Source organism: Phocoena sinus, chromosome 2 (assembly GCF_008692025.1).
Source record: "Phocoena sinus isolate mPhoSin1 chromosome 2, mPhoSin1.pri, whole genome shotgun sequence".
NCBI lineage: Eukaryota > Metazoa > Chordata > Mammalia > Artiodactyla > Phocoenidae > Phocoena > Phocoena sinus.
Window position 1 is genome coordinate 59,044,279 of NC_045764.1, and position 14,866 is coordinate 59,059,144.

The window sequence follows — 14,866 nt, forward strand, 5'->3', positions numbered from 1 at the left end:
GATACTGAGTTGGCACACAGGATTGGGGGTACAGCCAATAGCTCCTTCCCCAGCCCTGTAGAGATGGAGGGGCTCCAGGTGGTTTTGTCCTTGAGCCTGACGTTAAAATAATGTGTTAAAATCTACTTTTTCTCAGAGTTACCTTATTCATGTCATCTCATCTTTTAGTTCAAATAGGCAGAGGAATTCTGCAATCCAAAACTGGGATTGTAATCCCATTGCTAATCCAGTGGGATTGCTAATATCAGATTGGCCGAAACAAGTCTCATGACTGAACACAGCATTAAGGGTGGAGAAATATACTCTTCCCTTTGATGGGAAGCTCCAAAGTCACGTGGCAAAGTGAGGGGTGCAGAGCAGAGCCACTGATACGTGTTGTCCACCATACTGTTCTTCATATTCAAGACCAGGGAGTAGTCCCAGTACTCAGGCTATAACTGTGAGACCTTCACTCCCCCTAAAGGAGGCCTTGTCTCCTCCTGCTGAGATGATCCATGGCCAGAGATGGTGCTGGGCCACCATGATCATTGGCAAGAGGGGAACAGAGGGCAGGAAGGCAGGAGTAGCTTATTCCATGCTTCTCAGAGCCACATCCTGTTAGTTTCAGAAACTCACCCCAGCCCTCCATGAACATCTCATTGATCAGAAAGCTCTACTTGTTCAGTTTGGCAGTCCACAGTTTCCAAAAGAACAAATTCGACCTAGCATCTACTTTTTGGGAAACATCTGGAAGAGCCAGGATTCCCCCCATGAACACCCACACTTTCATTTCAATTGTTGAGAAACACAGAAGCTTCACATCCTGTGACTGTTCTGTCTGAAGATCTTGAGTCATTCTGTAAATGCCACACCATGATGAGTACTATTATCTGTGCTTGACAGGTAGCAAAGAGCTAAGGTTTAAATAAAGCCTACAAAAGAGAAGTGGGGCATTGGAAATTACTTGGTGAATTCAGGTAATTTAGGCAGCCAATCTGTGGTGTTCAAGGAAAAATCCCACTTTTTTCTCAATTATCTGGGATGATTCAAGCAAAAGAGAAGTAGGCAGATTCAGTTCCAAACTTTCTGGATAACTGCCACTGTGTATGATTGGTAAGCTTTCAATGGTGGTTGGAAAAATTTAGAATGTAGTACTGTCCAGCCAAGTGTAGGAACTTATCACTCCAGAGCCCCATCCCACCTGCTCCATATTTCTCACATCCATGTCAGATCACAGAGAAAGAATAGAGCCTCTATTCCACCTCTTCATGCTTCAGCTGGAGAAACTGAGGCCCCAGAAACTGAGGTCCGCAGAAGTCAGCATTGGAATCGACACCAGAGCCCCTGAACAGTTTATCGCAGACTGGGCTGCATTACAACTGGGCTCTCAGTGTTCCCTCAAATGTTTAATTTTTACTCCTCTCCACTGTTTGTCCAGAGGCACAAGACCCAGCCCCTCAGATTCTACAGATGAAATAGGGTCAAGGATGTGTTGGGGGAACCAAAGATGGCAGCCCAGGAAGTTAAAGGAAAATGATCCAGCCCACCACCTCCTCACGGTGTAGCTGTTGGTGTTTGGGAAGAAGAGTTCTTAGTTACTGAACACACTGCAGGATGTGTAATGTCCCCTTTCTTAGTTATGTCGTTAGTGACCTCCTTTGGTAATGTGACAGCCACAAATGCCTCCACCAATTGTCAAATACCCCTGGTGGGTTGGGAGGTAGTCCTGCCTCTGGTTGAGATGCCCTGTAATGCCAATGGAGTTGTGGGTTACTTGCAGTGCCCTAGGTGAGCCTGATGGTAACCTAGTAGGAGACCCAAAACCCCTCAGACATTTGTTCAAGTGACCCCCATTTCCTACTGTCAACCTTATAAAGGGAGCTGTAGTAGGACCAGTTTAAGTAGGAAGGGAGTGGCACCCAGAACAGCTGGCCCCTCCTGTCCTCACTGCCCCAAGGCTCACTTGGTCCCTACAGGCCTCCAGGTCGGCTCCCCAAGCACCAGCAGTACATCCAGTTGTGAACAAACACCTCTCTTCTCTATTGTGGTACAGATGGTAGAAACATTCCCGAGGACCTTTACAAAGAAACACGGAAGACAATTTAAAAGAATGTATTACTCCAACATAAAGTCTAGTTATTGAGAAGCCTAAAAGTCTAAGTCCTGGCTTTGCTGGTTGGCAGAGTTTCTATCTGGGTCTTTACCTCCCTTTGATGAAGGACTCTGCCCCCCAAACCTCATATTTTAAGATCTGAGCATGCTTTCACTTTTCCCCAGCTCGTGAGGGAGATGTGGCTGGTAGGGCCTCAGTCCAGTCCCTGGGTTGGCCAGCGGGGAAGAATGGTGACCTCACACTTCCCCTGCCCTCCTCCAGCACAGATTCTGGTGCATTCTCCCTCTTTGCCTTGGGGAATGGAAAAATCATTTTGTTCTTGAGGGATGACTCTGCCCTGTTGCCATCCCCAACTCAGGCCTGCCACAGAAGGAGGAACTTCCGAAGTTGAGATCATCTCCCAACAAGTAGACGAAGAAACCAAGAGCATTGCTCCCATGCAGCTGGTGAACTTTGCCTATCGGGACTTGCCCCTGGCTGCGGTTGACCTCTCCACGGTGGGCTCGCAGCTCCTGTCAAATCTGGATGAAGATTACCAAAGAGAAGGGTAGGTGTTGGTACCGTTGAGTAGCTAAGACGTCTCTTGCATAACTCCCTGGGTTTCCATGGGTACCTACAGCGAGGCAGCCCAGAGGTGAGAGGTGCTGAATAGTAAGAGACCAGAAGTTCACATCAGGCCACCCCGGCTCTTCTCCTCAGATATTGTTTCCTCAGAAAAAGGCTGTGGGCACAGAAAGTATCTGTCGCTGCTAGACAACCTATTAAGCGACATTTGCTTGGAACTCGGGGAATTATAAAATTAAAGGCTGTCACACTGCATAATAGCCCATCCAGTACTCAATCTGGACACCTGGGAATCAAGAGACCAACAGGATTTAGTGTGACTCACCCAAGGTCTCAGTGCCTATAAAGAATGGATTTAGAATATACTTTCTTTTTATCAAGTCTTCTTTCACCAGGGACGAGATGGGGAAGAAAGCATGTGTGCGGTAACAAGCTAAGGGTGGGAGGGAATTTAGCACCATTCAGCCAGGAGCTTTGCAGACCTTAAAAAGGTCTGCTGCTTTTTCCAGTGAGAACAAATAGCATATGCTGGCCCCTGATTCAAAGGAGCGGCCCCTACCTACTCCTACTTAACTGGTCAATCAGATTGGATGCCTTTGTTCAATCTGGACAGGGGAGACACAGCAGTGACACCCTCCATTCACGTGGGGGAAGCTGAAGGCTGGACAAGGGCAAGAAGAGGTCCTGGGGTCACAGGGCAGGTCAGACTTTCCCCAGCCCCACCCTGTTGCTCTTAGATATAGACTTTTAAACATTGGCCAGGAGCTTGGGAGCCAGTTCTGGGCCACTCTCCTTCCTCAGATGCCACCGTTAAATATTTTGGAACATGCTGACAGCTTTGAATATAAAAACGAAGGGTTGCCAGGTTATTTTAGAAGCAAATGAGAAGCCTTAGCTACAATTAAATTTTCAGAGCTTGGATTCCCTGTAAGTGTTTTTGAAGGGCCTCCCCGCCTTCCTAAGTTAAATTGCCTAACAATTGTGAAACCATACACCTTTTGCAAAAACTTCACTCCAGTGGCTTTCTCTGAAAATACAATTTTTTCCAAGTACTGTGCTTAGAGTCAGCGAGGCATTGGAAACAAGGGTAGGCAAACGGGTTGGAAATAGTTCAGGGTGGCCTGGCAGAGGGTGGCAGCATTCTGAGCGTGGGCAGCACCATCCGACCAGCTTCTCCAGGTCTCCAGGTCCTTGGCTCCGCCAGAGATGTTGGCGGTCAAGCCTTCCTTGAGCACCTGGCTACTGTGCCACTGCCCTCTGGAGGTCAAAATTGGTAGTGCAGCCTGGTATCCTGCCCCAGCCATTCTCATGGACTCATTTCCCGCCCCACCAGCGCCACCTTTAGGCTCTTTTCAAGTTTATAGTCGGAAGGCAAGGAAAGAAGCGGGAAGACCTTGGAGGATCTAGTTCCAGACCCTATCCACACCTGCACCCTGTAGGCATACGCACCACAGGTGGTCCAGGCTTTGGGGGCACCACTCCTTAGCCTGAACTGGAGAAGGCAGAGTCTCTGCTTTGTCATTCCATTTGCTTCTGAATCAGGCCCTTGCAAGATTTCTTCTGAGCAGGGAGAATACAAATGGGATGCCTGCAAGGCAGAGAGGCTCTTGATTTGGTTTGAGTCTCCAGGTGTGTCCTGGAAAGCTGCTCCTGTTGGGTAAATAGGAAGCAGCCGGGTGAGGAGATTTGCTTCGCTGCTGGAGTTCTCGGCAGCGGGCTCCATTGGCAGCTAGAGGGCTTCCTGGAGGAAGGAAGAGCAGGCACAGGACACAAGCCAGGTGACAAGGAAGCAGAACAAAAGCACACTGTGAAGGGGGGAAAAAGCCTCTCTTCACAAGCTTCTTGGCTTTTGCTGCATTTCCTGGGGTTTTCCCCAAATTTCCAACCTGGCCCTTTCTGAAATGATGCAAAACAACACGATTTACAGTTCTGTTAGGTCTTCGAAAAGCTTTGGTGTAAGTCTTGTCAAATACACCTCTTCCTACTAAGGGAAGTGTTATATATAGGAATGAATCTTTTCTGTAGGAAATGAAGGGACCTCAGGGACCCCAGCAAGATAGTGCCCAGCCACCCCACCATTTACTTCTTTTGAGCTCAGTGGTATTTCAGTGCTTTTAAGTTTCCCAGAATCTGAGAATTTTAGAGCTGGAAAAATCCTTAGAAAGTATATATTCTAAATGTTCTAATAGGATAGCAGAGTCCAGAGAGTGGAAGGAACTTGCCCAAGGTCACACAGTGACAGAGACAAAATAGAGCCCTGGCTCCTGATCCAGGCTGGCACTACTGGGCTTCCGTTTGTCACCTGTCCCTTTACAACATCACAGTTGTGACTATGGTTAGCATGCATTGTACATGATACCGCTGTTAGGCTATACCGTCAAAGGCCCTTAACTTTTTGGCGTGCAGTCACTGAGATGTAGGTAAACCCCTAGGCACAGGTGGAAGAGTTTCATCTGTCTCAAGCTCCTTGACTTTCCTAACAGTGCTTTGTCCTTCTCGTGGACCTGCCTAGCAGATCTTAAATTGCAGAGCTATCTGTTGTCTACCCTCTTTGCTTCTACACACAGACTGCTGAGGGCTCAGGTAGGAAAGTCAGACAACTGTGCAGATTGGTGCTGTCTTAGTCTGGTGGGGCTGCCATAGCAAAGGACCACAGACTGGGTGGCTTAAACAACAGGTATGTATTTTCTCACAGTTCTGGAAGTGTGAAGTCCAAGACTGAAGTGCCAACAGAGTCAGTGGCTGGTGAGAGCTCTCTCTTTGGGCTGCAGACAGCTGCTTTCTCGCTGTGTTCTCACATGGCCATTCCTCATTGTGCATGAGTGGAGAGAAAGAGTGAGCTCTGGTCTCTTCCTCTTCTTATAAGGGCACTAATCCCATCATTAGTCATTAGAGGCCCCACCCTGACCTCATCTAAACCTAATTACCTCCCAGAAGCCCCACCTCCAAATACCATCACGTCAGGGTGGGGTGGGTCCAGTGCTTAGGGCTTCAACATACGAACTGGGGGGGTGGGGGGGGGAGGACACAAACATTCAGTCTATAAAAGCACCTCCCAGACTCAAGGCCTCCAGTCTCAACTTGCTTCTCAGTTTTGCCTGACAGTTCTCTGTGGTCCTGGTTAGCTTTCACTCCTGGTCCCCAGGTGGCCATTTCAGATTGTTTCCATTTCCCCCAAGCCTTCTCTTGCCCCCAGCAGATGACCTCCTCTCCTCCTTCCCTAAGAAAGTAGAAGCAGTCACAGATGAGCTTCACCCCACCCCTCAGTCCCTCGCTTCCTCCCTTCTAGGGCCAACCTCACCTCTGAGTTCTGATTCCCCTCCCCTCACACCTTCTCATGAACTGTGCTGCATCAGTTGCATCCTCACACTGACTCGTCACACACACAAGGTCTCTCACATCCCCCCTTGACTCCATGCCCCCGTTAGCTGCCACTATCTCTCTCTTCCTCTTTGCAGCCAAACTTCTTAAAAGCCTCATCTGCACTAGCCATGCCCCCTTTGCTCTCTCCCATTCATTCCTCAGCCTGCTGCAGTCCAGCTTTAGCCCCATCCACACCGTGGAAACTGCTCTCCTCAAGGTCATCAACGGCCTCCGTGTTGCTAGGGTCCTTACACTGTCCTCTGTCCAGCATTTGAAAACGTCATCCACTCCCCGCCCTTGAAACACAGTCTTGTGTGTCCTCTGCTCTATCACACTGTCTGGATTTTCTTCCTACCCCTCTGGCTGTCCATTCTAGGTCTTTTAAAACTTGTTCTTTCTCTGCTTTGTCCTTAGATGTTGGGGTTCTTCATTTTCTGTCTTTGGCCAGTTTAGCTCTACTAATTCTACCCACTGGGTAATTGCATCCACCCCCATAACCAAAATTCACATTCTTCAGCTTGTAACTTTCAAAGCTGAGTCTCTAGCACAGCTGCTCGCTCTCTCTCTCTCTCTCTCAAACTTCTGGCTCACATCCAACTACTTCCTGGACATCTCCACAGGATCCCAGACACACCTAGAATCCTAACAAGTGTCTGTGGAATTATCTGTTCTTCTACCTCTGAGTTGGCTGCATATTTGAGCAAATATTGAGCAAATGTTCTTGTCTCCACCCAAGTCATTGCTAAAAATAGCCTTTTTGGTGACAGCACTTAAATCCCGCCTGAGGAACCATTATCTGCCCAACCAGGACTTCTGACCATCTCAAACCCAACAAGGCCCCAAACTGAACTGTCTTTTCCTAAAACGTATTCTGTCTAGCCCCAGTCAGTGGATCTAGACTTACCTGGCTGGCCTCCCCAACGCATTACCAGAGGGAGTCACATGTGCATGTTGGCTCATTTACAATGACCCTCAGCCTCCTTCATGCCTCAACAGGAGCCAGTGGCTTCCAAGACACCAAAGATCCGTGAAGCCAGTCGGTCAGGCATAGTCACCACTGGAACTTGCATCCTTCTTCCTCCCCTGCTCTGGCTCCCTCTTGTCCATGTTCCACTGCCCATTGAAGCCGCTGACACTGACAGTGTCCAGTGTGGGAACACTAGTGCCCAGTTCAGGGCCTTTCAGAAGCCACAAGGCCACAGGATGCCCATGCAAGGTGGGCAAGAAAAGCCTCCCCTCCCCCCAGATTCTGTACCAAGCTATCAGTGAGCCCAGAAGTGTCTCTGCTTATGGCCACTGCTCCGGTCCTATTTGCTTCTGGCCTTCACTTCTCTACACCCAGGTCTCCGGTTCAATCCAAGGGGCTGCACTGACACATCATGCCAGCTACACCATCACCATCACCATCATCATCACCATCATCATCATCATTATCATCCTTTCCCTCCTTGCATCTTCCCCCCAGCCATGCTCCTCCTCCTGCAATAGTGGTAAAACACGGATCTCCATGAATGTCTGCAGATGTGAACAGACAGAGGAGGGGGAAGGGGAACAGAGGACGTTCTTGAGCACTTCTGAGCCCCAGCTGAGCCAGCCACAACGCCCCACTACATCGGTACCCTGAGAGAGCAGCTTAATTCCTTCTCCTTCGTCCTCATGTTCTGTCATCTCCAAGTCCTGTACCTTTCTACTGCCCTAATATCTCTCCACTGCATCATCCTTCTCACAAAGGATTGGTAACCCTGTCAGCCAGGTGCTTTGGACTGCATACCACAGGAAGCCTATCTCAGACTCAGACAATGAGGGTTTTCATCAGCCCATGGCCCATGGAGCCCAGAGCTAGGGCAGCTTTGAGGTTGGTCCAGACCCTCAACAGTAGCAACAAGGACCAGATTCCTTCTATCGGTCCACTCTGCTGTCAACAGTGTTAGCTTCATCCTGATGCTGTAAGGTTCCCCTTATTTTTTGAGAGGGCTGCCCTTGGTAATCTGGCCACATCCTTCTTCATACATGTCTGGCAACAGAGAATGGCTACCCATCATTCTCTTTTAAGAGCAGCAAAGAACTTTCCCAGAATCCTTTAGTTGCTCTCTCCTCATGTCCCATTGGCTAGAATTGGGTCACATGGTAAGGGGTATGGGAATCCACAGCCCAGTCAGGGCCACCCCTTGAACTGTGTCATTTCCCAAAACACACTGCTGTTTACCCCATGGGTCAAGGGTGGGATGGATATTGGAGAATTGCCCGCAATACACCACAGTCTCTAAGAAAGCCAAGCCTCCATTCATAGCTTTTGATCCAGAATTAGAACTTCCCTTTTTCCTTTCTAGTCAGTGTTTGATTTGGAAAAGATCTAGAAGCATGTCTGCCTTCTCAGACTGTTTCTTCAGTAACTTGGTTGGCTCGATTATTTCGCTCAGATACAGTTTGAATTGTGTCCACTATCCCAGGGGACAACGCTTTGTGTTTCCATGTAACCAGAGCCCCTTCTGCCTGGTTGCCTTTGGACATCACCCCATTCAACAGTGGGAAAGTTAGACACAGAACTGCTTCTCAGTGAACCAACTGTCCACCTTTGGAAGAGGGACACTGGGTTTGCAGGAAGCTAACTCATGGCACAGACTGGGAGTTCTACTCTTTCTCAACCAGCTACACTACATTGAAGGCCTGGTTGGTTTGCAGGGTCTGGGCTAGACAAGAGGCCACAGCAGGCAGAAAATTCGGAGAAGCGCAGAACCTCCACCCTCGGGAAGCTCACAGCCGATAGGAAAAATGATGGTGACAATATATGTGTGAGGAAGGCGGTGAAGGCAAGGGTCATCACCCCCTTTTATAGAGGACACTCTGTGGGCCACATCGAGAGATAGTGCTACCCATCTTTTTAGTGGAAATAGGGTACAGAGAGGGACATGGAAGAGTAGGTATGATAGTCTTTGTCAAAATATAAAAACAAAGTAAGAAATGAAAGATATTCAGCCTTTTGTAATTATTTACATTTTAGGGTTCTAAGAGGTCTGACCTGATTGGTCAGGGCCAGACCCCCAGATGGGAGAAGCTTGGAGGAAGGCTGGGTAGACAGAAAGGGATGTTATTGCCTGGAGATGATGCCAATGGCACATTTCTGCTGGAACTTAACAATCAGAGAAAGAAAACCTAATGGTTTTGAGATGTCAGGCTAGGAAAAGATGACAGGGTCCAATATAGCAACATCTTTAAATAAGGACTGAAATAATTTTAGATATGCCAGCAAAAAAGGCTGGAGGCAAAGAGGGAGGAGGGGAGGTACCCCCTGAGCCATAACCCCCAATTCCCTTCTCTTTTCCCATACTGTCCAGCCCAAGGACCATCCCCTCCAGAAAGTCTTCTGTCTCCCACCCCACCCAGGCCAGAGCCTCACCTTGGTGCACCCATAGCCCTTGACCTTCTTCTATCTCAGCACTTATGACACTGAACTCTACTCTGGTACGGGACCAAGTGCTCCCTCAGGGCAGAGATCAGATCCTTTGAGCCTGGAACGTGAGGAGTGTTGATTAAATGAAGGAATGACTTGAGCGAGTGAGTGGATGAGTGAGGCTGGGTTAAGATAAGGATTAGAAGAGAAGGGGAAGGCCACTTCCATTTGGGGAGAGTTGGGGGCTGGCTCTAGACCTGTGTGGCATCCAGGAAGAACCACAGGAAGGGACCAGGCTTCTCACTCCCCACAACTCAAGGCCATGGTCTGTGGCTGGCCCACCTTTGAGCATCCCTGCTAATTCCACACCCCCTCCACAAAGTCATCCTAAAAGAAATAAATCAGATTTGCCTCAGAACATGCCCACTTCGCTTAGTACAATCTTAGCATCCTTTTAGAAGAAGGGAAGGCTTTTTGGGGTTCAGGGTTAAAAGGCATTTCCATCCCTGCCATGACCTTTGCACTTTGCAAGTGCAAAGTCCAGAAGTTCTGCATCACGTGGCTTGTGAAGTCTTTGATTCATTTTTCCCTCAAGGAAGAAAAAAAGTTAAAAAGAGCTTCCTTATTCCATTTGCTTGATGCCAAGGAGATTTGTCTCTAATAAAATTCTGCCTCTTCCTCTGGCACACCAGCTGTCCCTGGACCCAAGCTGACCCTGTGACCCACGACTCTTTATATTTTTTGTAGGCTTAGGCTTCCATGAGGGTTCTTGATGTCCCAAACAGGAAATAAAGGTTTGATTCAGATCAAAAAGTATTTTCTGGTAAGCACAGGTGAGCCTATTTCCTGTAGTCCAAGAACTGCAAAGATTTTATATTGATTAAGAAGACAGTAAGTCCACAGATACATTATTTCTTAGCGAAATAAACCTCTTGTCCCCACCTACTCACAGGGCAGGGTGTACAGCCTCTGGAGAGCACTAGGTGGCGGCAGAGCACCTCTGACCACCTTCGCGTGGGTGCGTGAGCGCTGCGTGGAATGGGGTGGGGGACTTGAAGCCAAGGCCAGGTCGCCCAAGGAAAGTGAGCTGACTTTATGGGATTTGGGGGTCTCCAGTCATCTGCGGAGGCCCTTGAGATCTGAACTTTAGCCAAAGAGAAGAAGAGGGAGCTGGCCATCCCGGGATTTGCCAAGCCACATCTCAGAACCAGAGAGAGCTGGACAGAGAAGTGGGCGTGGGGTGTGCCTGAAAGCCGTAGCCCACTGGTTCCCACCAGGGTAGGAAGCTGACCTCATTCGGGCAGCCCTGCCTACAAAGCATAGCGTGAAGGAGACTCTCAGGCTTCTGGCCAGTTCCCAGAATTGAGGACTCGAGGTGGGAGAGGGTCTTGTGGCCCCTTGGTCCAGCAGGGCCCCACTCCCTCCCCTGAGTAGGCTTGAACCCCATGGAAGCCCTTCAGAGATGTGTGGGCAATGCCCTGGGTTCCCCCAAGTAGGAGCGGCCAGCCGATGGTGCGTATTAGCCATTGTGTTCCCAGAGGGGGTTGGTGGCTCGCCAAGCGGGTGACAGCTCCTGGGCTGGGCTCGTGCCACCACACCCTGCTGTCTCTCCCAGCGCTTGCATTTCCCAGGGTGCAAGAAATCTGAGATTCTGGAACAGGAACATGTCAGACTCCCGTGACCCCAGCTGCACACAGCCCTCCTCCCTCCCTCCGCCCCAAGGCAGTGGGGCTAACCTTTAGCTCTGATTGCAGAACGGAAGCTGCTCATATGGGAACTTCAATTTCTTCAGTTCCCCCAAGGGCTGGGAGAGTCACCTCTGACCTCCAACCTGAGAGTCCTCGCGACTGCAGTGTGTTGTGTGCTCGCATTTCTGGGTGTTTTGTGCTGCTGTGGCTTGCCTCTTGGACTTGGGTACAGGAACAAAGGGGATGCTTGACAGTGCTTTTCCTGCTCTTCTGGTTCTCCCTGCGAGAGTGAGAAAGAAGTCCAAGGGTGTCCCTGTGGGTGTTGGGTTGATGGTTCTCATGGGTGGGTCTTTGTCTCTCTGACGAAGTTCTGCACATGTGAGCTCATTTCCTTCTCCTGCCTTTTCCTCTCCCTTTATGTGTTTAGCTTTCCAGGGTGACTGGGGCAAAGAGCTCATTGCATAGTCTGAATTCCCTTATCAGGCTGCGGGCTCCATGCGGATGAAGGCCCTGGGCACTCTACAGTGCCTGTCACTTGTTGAGCGTGTAATGACTACGTGCAGAATGGAACGGATATCGAAACTGCCCATATCTAGATGATTAGTCCCTTTTCTGATGCTCACAAGCCTAAATCATCATAGTACATACGAATGGTAGCCGTGTCGTGAGCGTTATGTTATGGGCTTTATGTATGTTATTTTTAGTATTTTAGAACAACAATTCTGCAGTAAGATAGTCCTTATTCCCATTTGGGAACTTAGGAAACTGGGGATCAAAGATCGCACTCAGAGTTCAGGCAGCGGTGGGGCTACAGTTACCACCAAAACCTAGACAGTTGGAAGGGTCTGGCTTTCCCCATTGTTTGTCAACAGAGAAAAAAATAGAAGGAATTGTCTTTTAAAACTACTAGATGAGTTAACATTTGTAAAGTGCTCGGAATAGCATACATACATAGTAAGTGCCTTATAAGTGTTTGCTAAATCAATAAAAATAAAACCCAGGTCAGTGCCAGAAGATGGATTTAAGTCAGCTTCGTGGCTTTCTCTGACAGTATTTTAATCCTCGGGAATAAATACAGTAAAGAAAAATCAAGTGGGGCCATAGGATGTTCTGCTGACAAAAACACCACCAGGTCTGTGGCTCCAGGCAGCAGGTGTTTAGCATCACAGAATTGGAGCATCTCAGGGCCTGGACGGGTCTCAACTGCCCGGTCCCGGGGTTTGAACTCGGATCCCAGGTATCCTTAGAAGACCTATCAGTGAGAATCAAGGGGTCCGTGCACCCCTTGGAATATTATGCACAGTATTGTGGTTTTGTGCACTGTTCAGGTATGGGGCCACGGTTTTCATGCCCTGGAGAGCTCTGCAACGCAGAAGGGTTCTGAGGCTCTGATCTAGCAGTGCCTCCCAAGGTCATAGTTGAGACAGGTTGGGGAGGCTCAGCACCCCAGACTTCATTAAGGCTTCAACTACACGCCCTTTCTTTGGGAACTTGATGGATGGAAATCTCCATTGAGTAGGACTGGCAGGCCATCTGGTCTGGCCACCTACTGGGAAATAAGCTCTTCTGTGATCTTCTGCCTCCTCCAGGGACATCATGACTGTCCCCTGCCTGTGGACTTTGCAAGCAACTTGGGGGTCTCCACAACCCCCATACCTTGCCACCGCCCCTTCCCCCCATCGTGCATCCTCCCAGCCACGCCAGCCTGGCAGCCACACTGTGGATTGCCAGGGTGGGAGAAGCCAGACCCCCCCCCCCCAGGAGCAAACACAGCCCCTGCCATCCTGGCACTGCACAGAGCAATTCTGCTCTACCTTTCAGAACGGGGCTGTTTCAGTGCCAGGCTTGGGAATGCTGCCTGATGGAGCAGTGACCTGGAGCCGCCTCCTTCTGGGCCACTCTCGTGGCTTGACCTCATTAAAGGATTCATCAGAAACTTGCCAGAGTTCATTTTAATATTCTAAAAGTTATCCTCTCCAACTTTTATGAAGACACCTAAGTATAGAAAGCAGAAGAAGTAAGGGTACTCGGCCTCTCCTCCCTCTCCAGGGTTTCTCTGAGGCCGCAGGAGTGACGGGTGCACCCACACAGTAGAACAGTCACCTGCCTGCCAGGAGATGCCATCTGGTTGGTATTTACAGACTTTGGCAGCCGAAGCCGGCCTCCTGGAGCTGTCCCCTCGCTGCCACTGCACCGATAGGAAATTGAGAGACGCCTGCCCTCTGGTGGTGATCCTGGGGATAATGCCACCCTGAAAACCAGCTCTAGGGCTTTGATGGGCTGAACGCTCAAGAGATGGAGGAAGGTATCTTTTCTAATTAAAGAGTCAATGCTGATTTCCCTTTTGACCCATTAAACTCCTTGAGTCATTATTTAATCACTCAGGGATATTTTGAAGCTGGAATGATTCTACTTTTCTACTAAAACCCAGTCTCCTAGGAATATCTGAGTCATTTGAATTTCAGAGGAAATGTTATTAGTAGCTGGGATTTCCAAACACTGGGGCAGCCAGAAAGTCTTCTGCTTCATCCAAGCCTCTTTTCTGGAGTCTTGGGGTCCATGGTCCTGCTCTTCAAGGAGCTGGAAGCCCAGAGCCTGCTTGGACTCTGGCTTCAGCCTCAGGTCTGGGCTAAGAAGCCCTCGATGCCCCCAAACACATACACTCAGTCTCAGTGCTACTTTCTGCTCCCCAGGGAGCCTACCTGCTTCCCCATTCCCTCAGTGTTGGGTCCTGCACCTCGGCCCCAAGGGCTGGCTGGGGACCTGCTTGCCTTCACTGCTTCATCTCTCCTGCACCCAGACTCCCTTTGCCATGCCCTGCCCACCTCCTGAGCTACCCGTTACCTCTCGTTAAATCCAAAGCAGTGGTTGTCACCTAAATCACCCAGGATCTCACTGAGATGCAGACACTTTGCAGTGGGTATGGGAAGGCCCAAGAGTCCGCATTTCTGACAAGGTCCCACGTGATGCTGATGCTGCTGGTCTACGGAGCCCACTGAGCGTCAAGGACCAAGGACAGTGGTTCTCAATCTCAGCTGCACATTGGAATCACCTAAGGAGATCAAAACATGCTAAGGCCTGGGTCCCACCCCATAGTGTGTGGTTTGTGTGGTCTGGTGTGTGGCCCAGGCACTGGGATTTTTAAAAGCTCTGTTAGTGGTCCTCGGATTAGCCAGGGTTGAGAACCACTGACCTGGAAACAGATTGCAGCCCCCCTGCCGCCACTCCTCAGCCGCTACTGTATCCCTGGACACCATCCTTTCTTGGATGGGTGGTCTCCCTCCATCTGCTTCAGTTGAGCCCTCCCCTGTGTGTATTGTCCTGGGGTTCACATAGACTGTGTGCAAATAGCACCCCTTGAACTTGTGCACAAAGGGGGTTTCAGGAAGTCACCCCCAGACGGGCATGGTTGAGGGGTTTGTAGTGGAAGGCAGAGCAGAGGTGGGGGGAACCACTGGGCTGGTGCGGGAGTGGAAGCACAGGACCAGGGCAGTGAGTATGGGCTCCACTTTGCAGCTGCCTTGGGCTTTTTTGGGAACTGCGTTGGTTGCCCCCTGGGCTGTGGGAACACCTGCAACACCTGCTCGGGGTGGGGTTAGGTCAGCTGCCCCCAGCCCTGAAGGGGAAGCCCTTCTGGGTGAGGCCTACCCTGACCACCTAGTTTAAAATGTCACCCTTCATGCCCCCCTTTTCTCCCACAGTACCTACCACCTTGTAGGACACCATCTCGTTTCCTAATTCGTTATGTTTGTTGTTTGACCCTCACCC

The 14,866-nt window shown here is 49.8% G+C and overlaps 1 protein-coding gene across 1 annotated transcript in view; it reads left to right on the forward strand.

Moving 5' to 3' along the window:
- The window catches only part of TMEM266 (transmembrane protein 266), a 143,288-nt gene that overhangs the window by 55,969 nt on the left and 72,453 nt on the right, over window positions 1–14,866 (forward strand). The window contains exon 3 of the mRNA XM_032618326.1: window positions 2,451–2,639. Within this exon, the coding sequence (XP_032474217.1) occupies window positions 2,451–2,639 (189 nt within the window). The remainder of the gene's footprint in view (window positions 1–2,450; window positions 2,640–14,866) is intronic.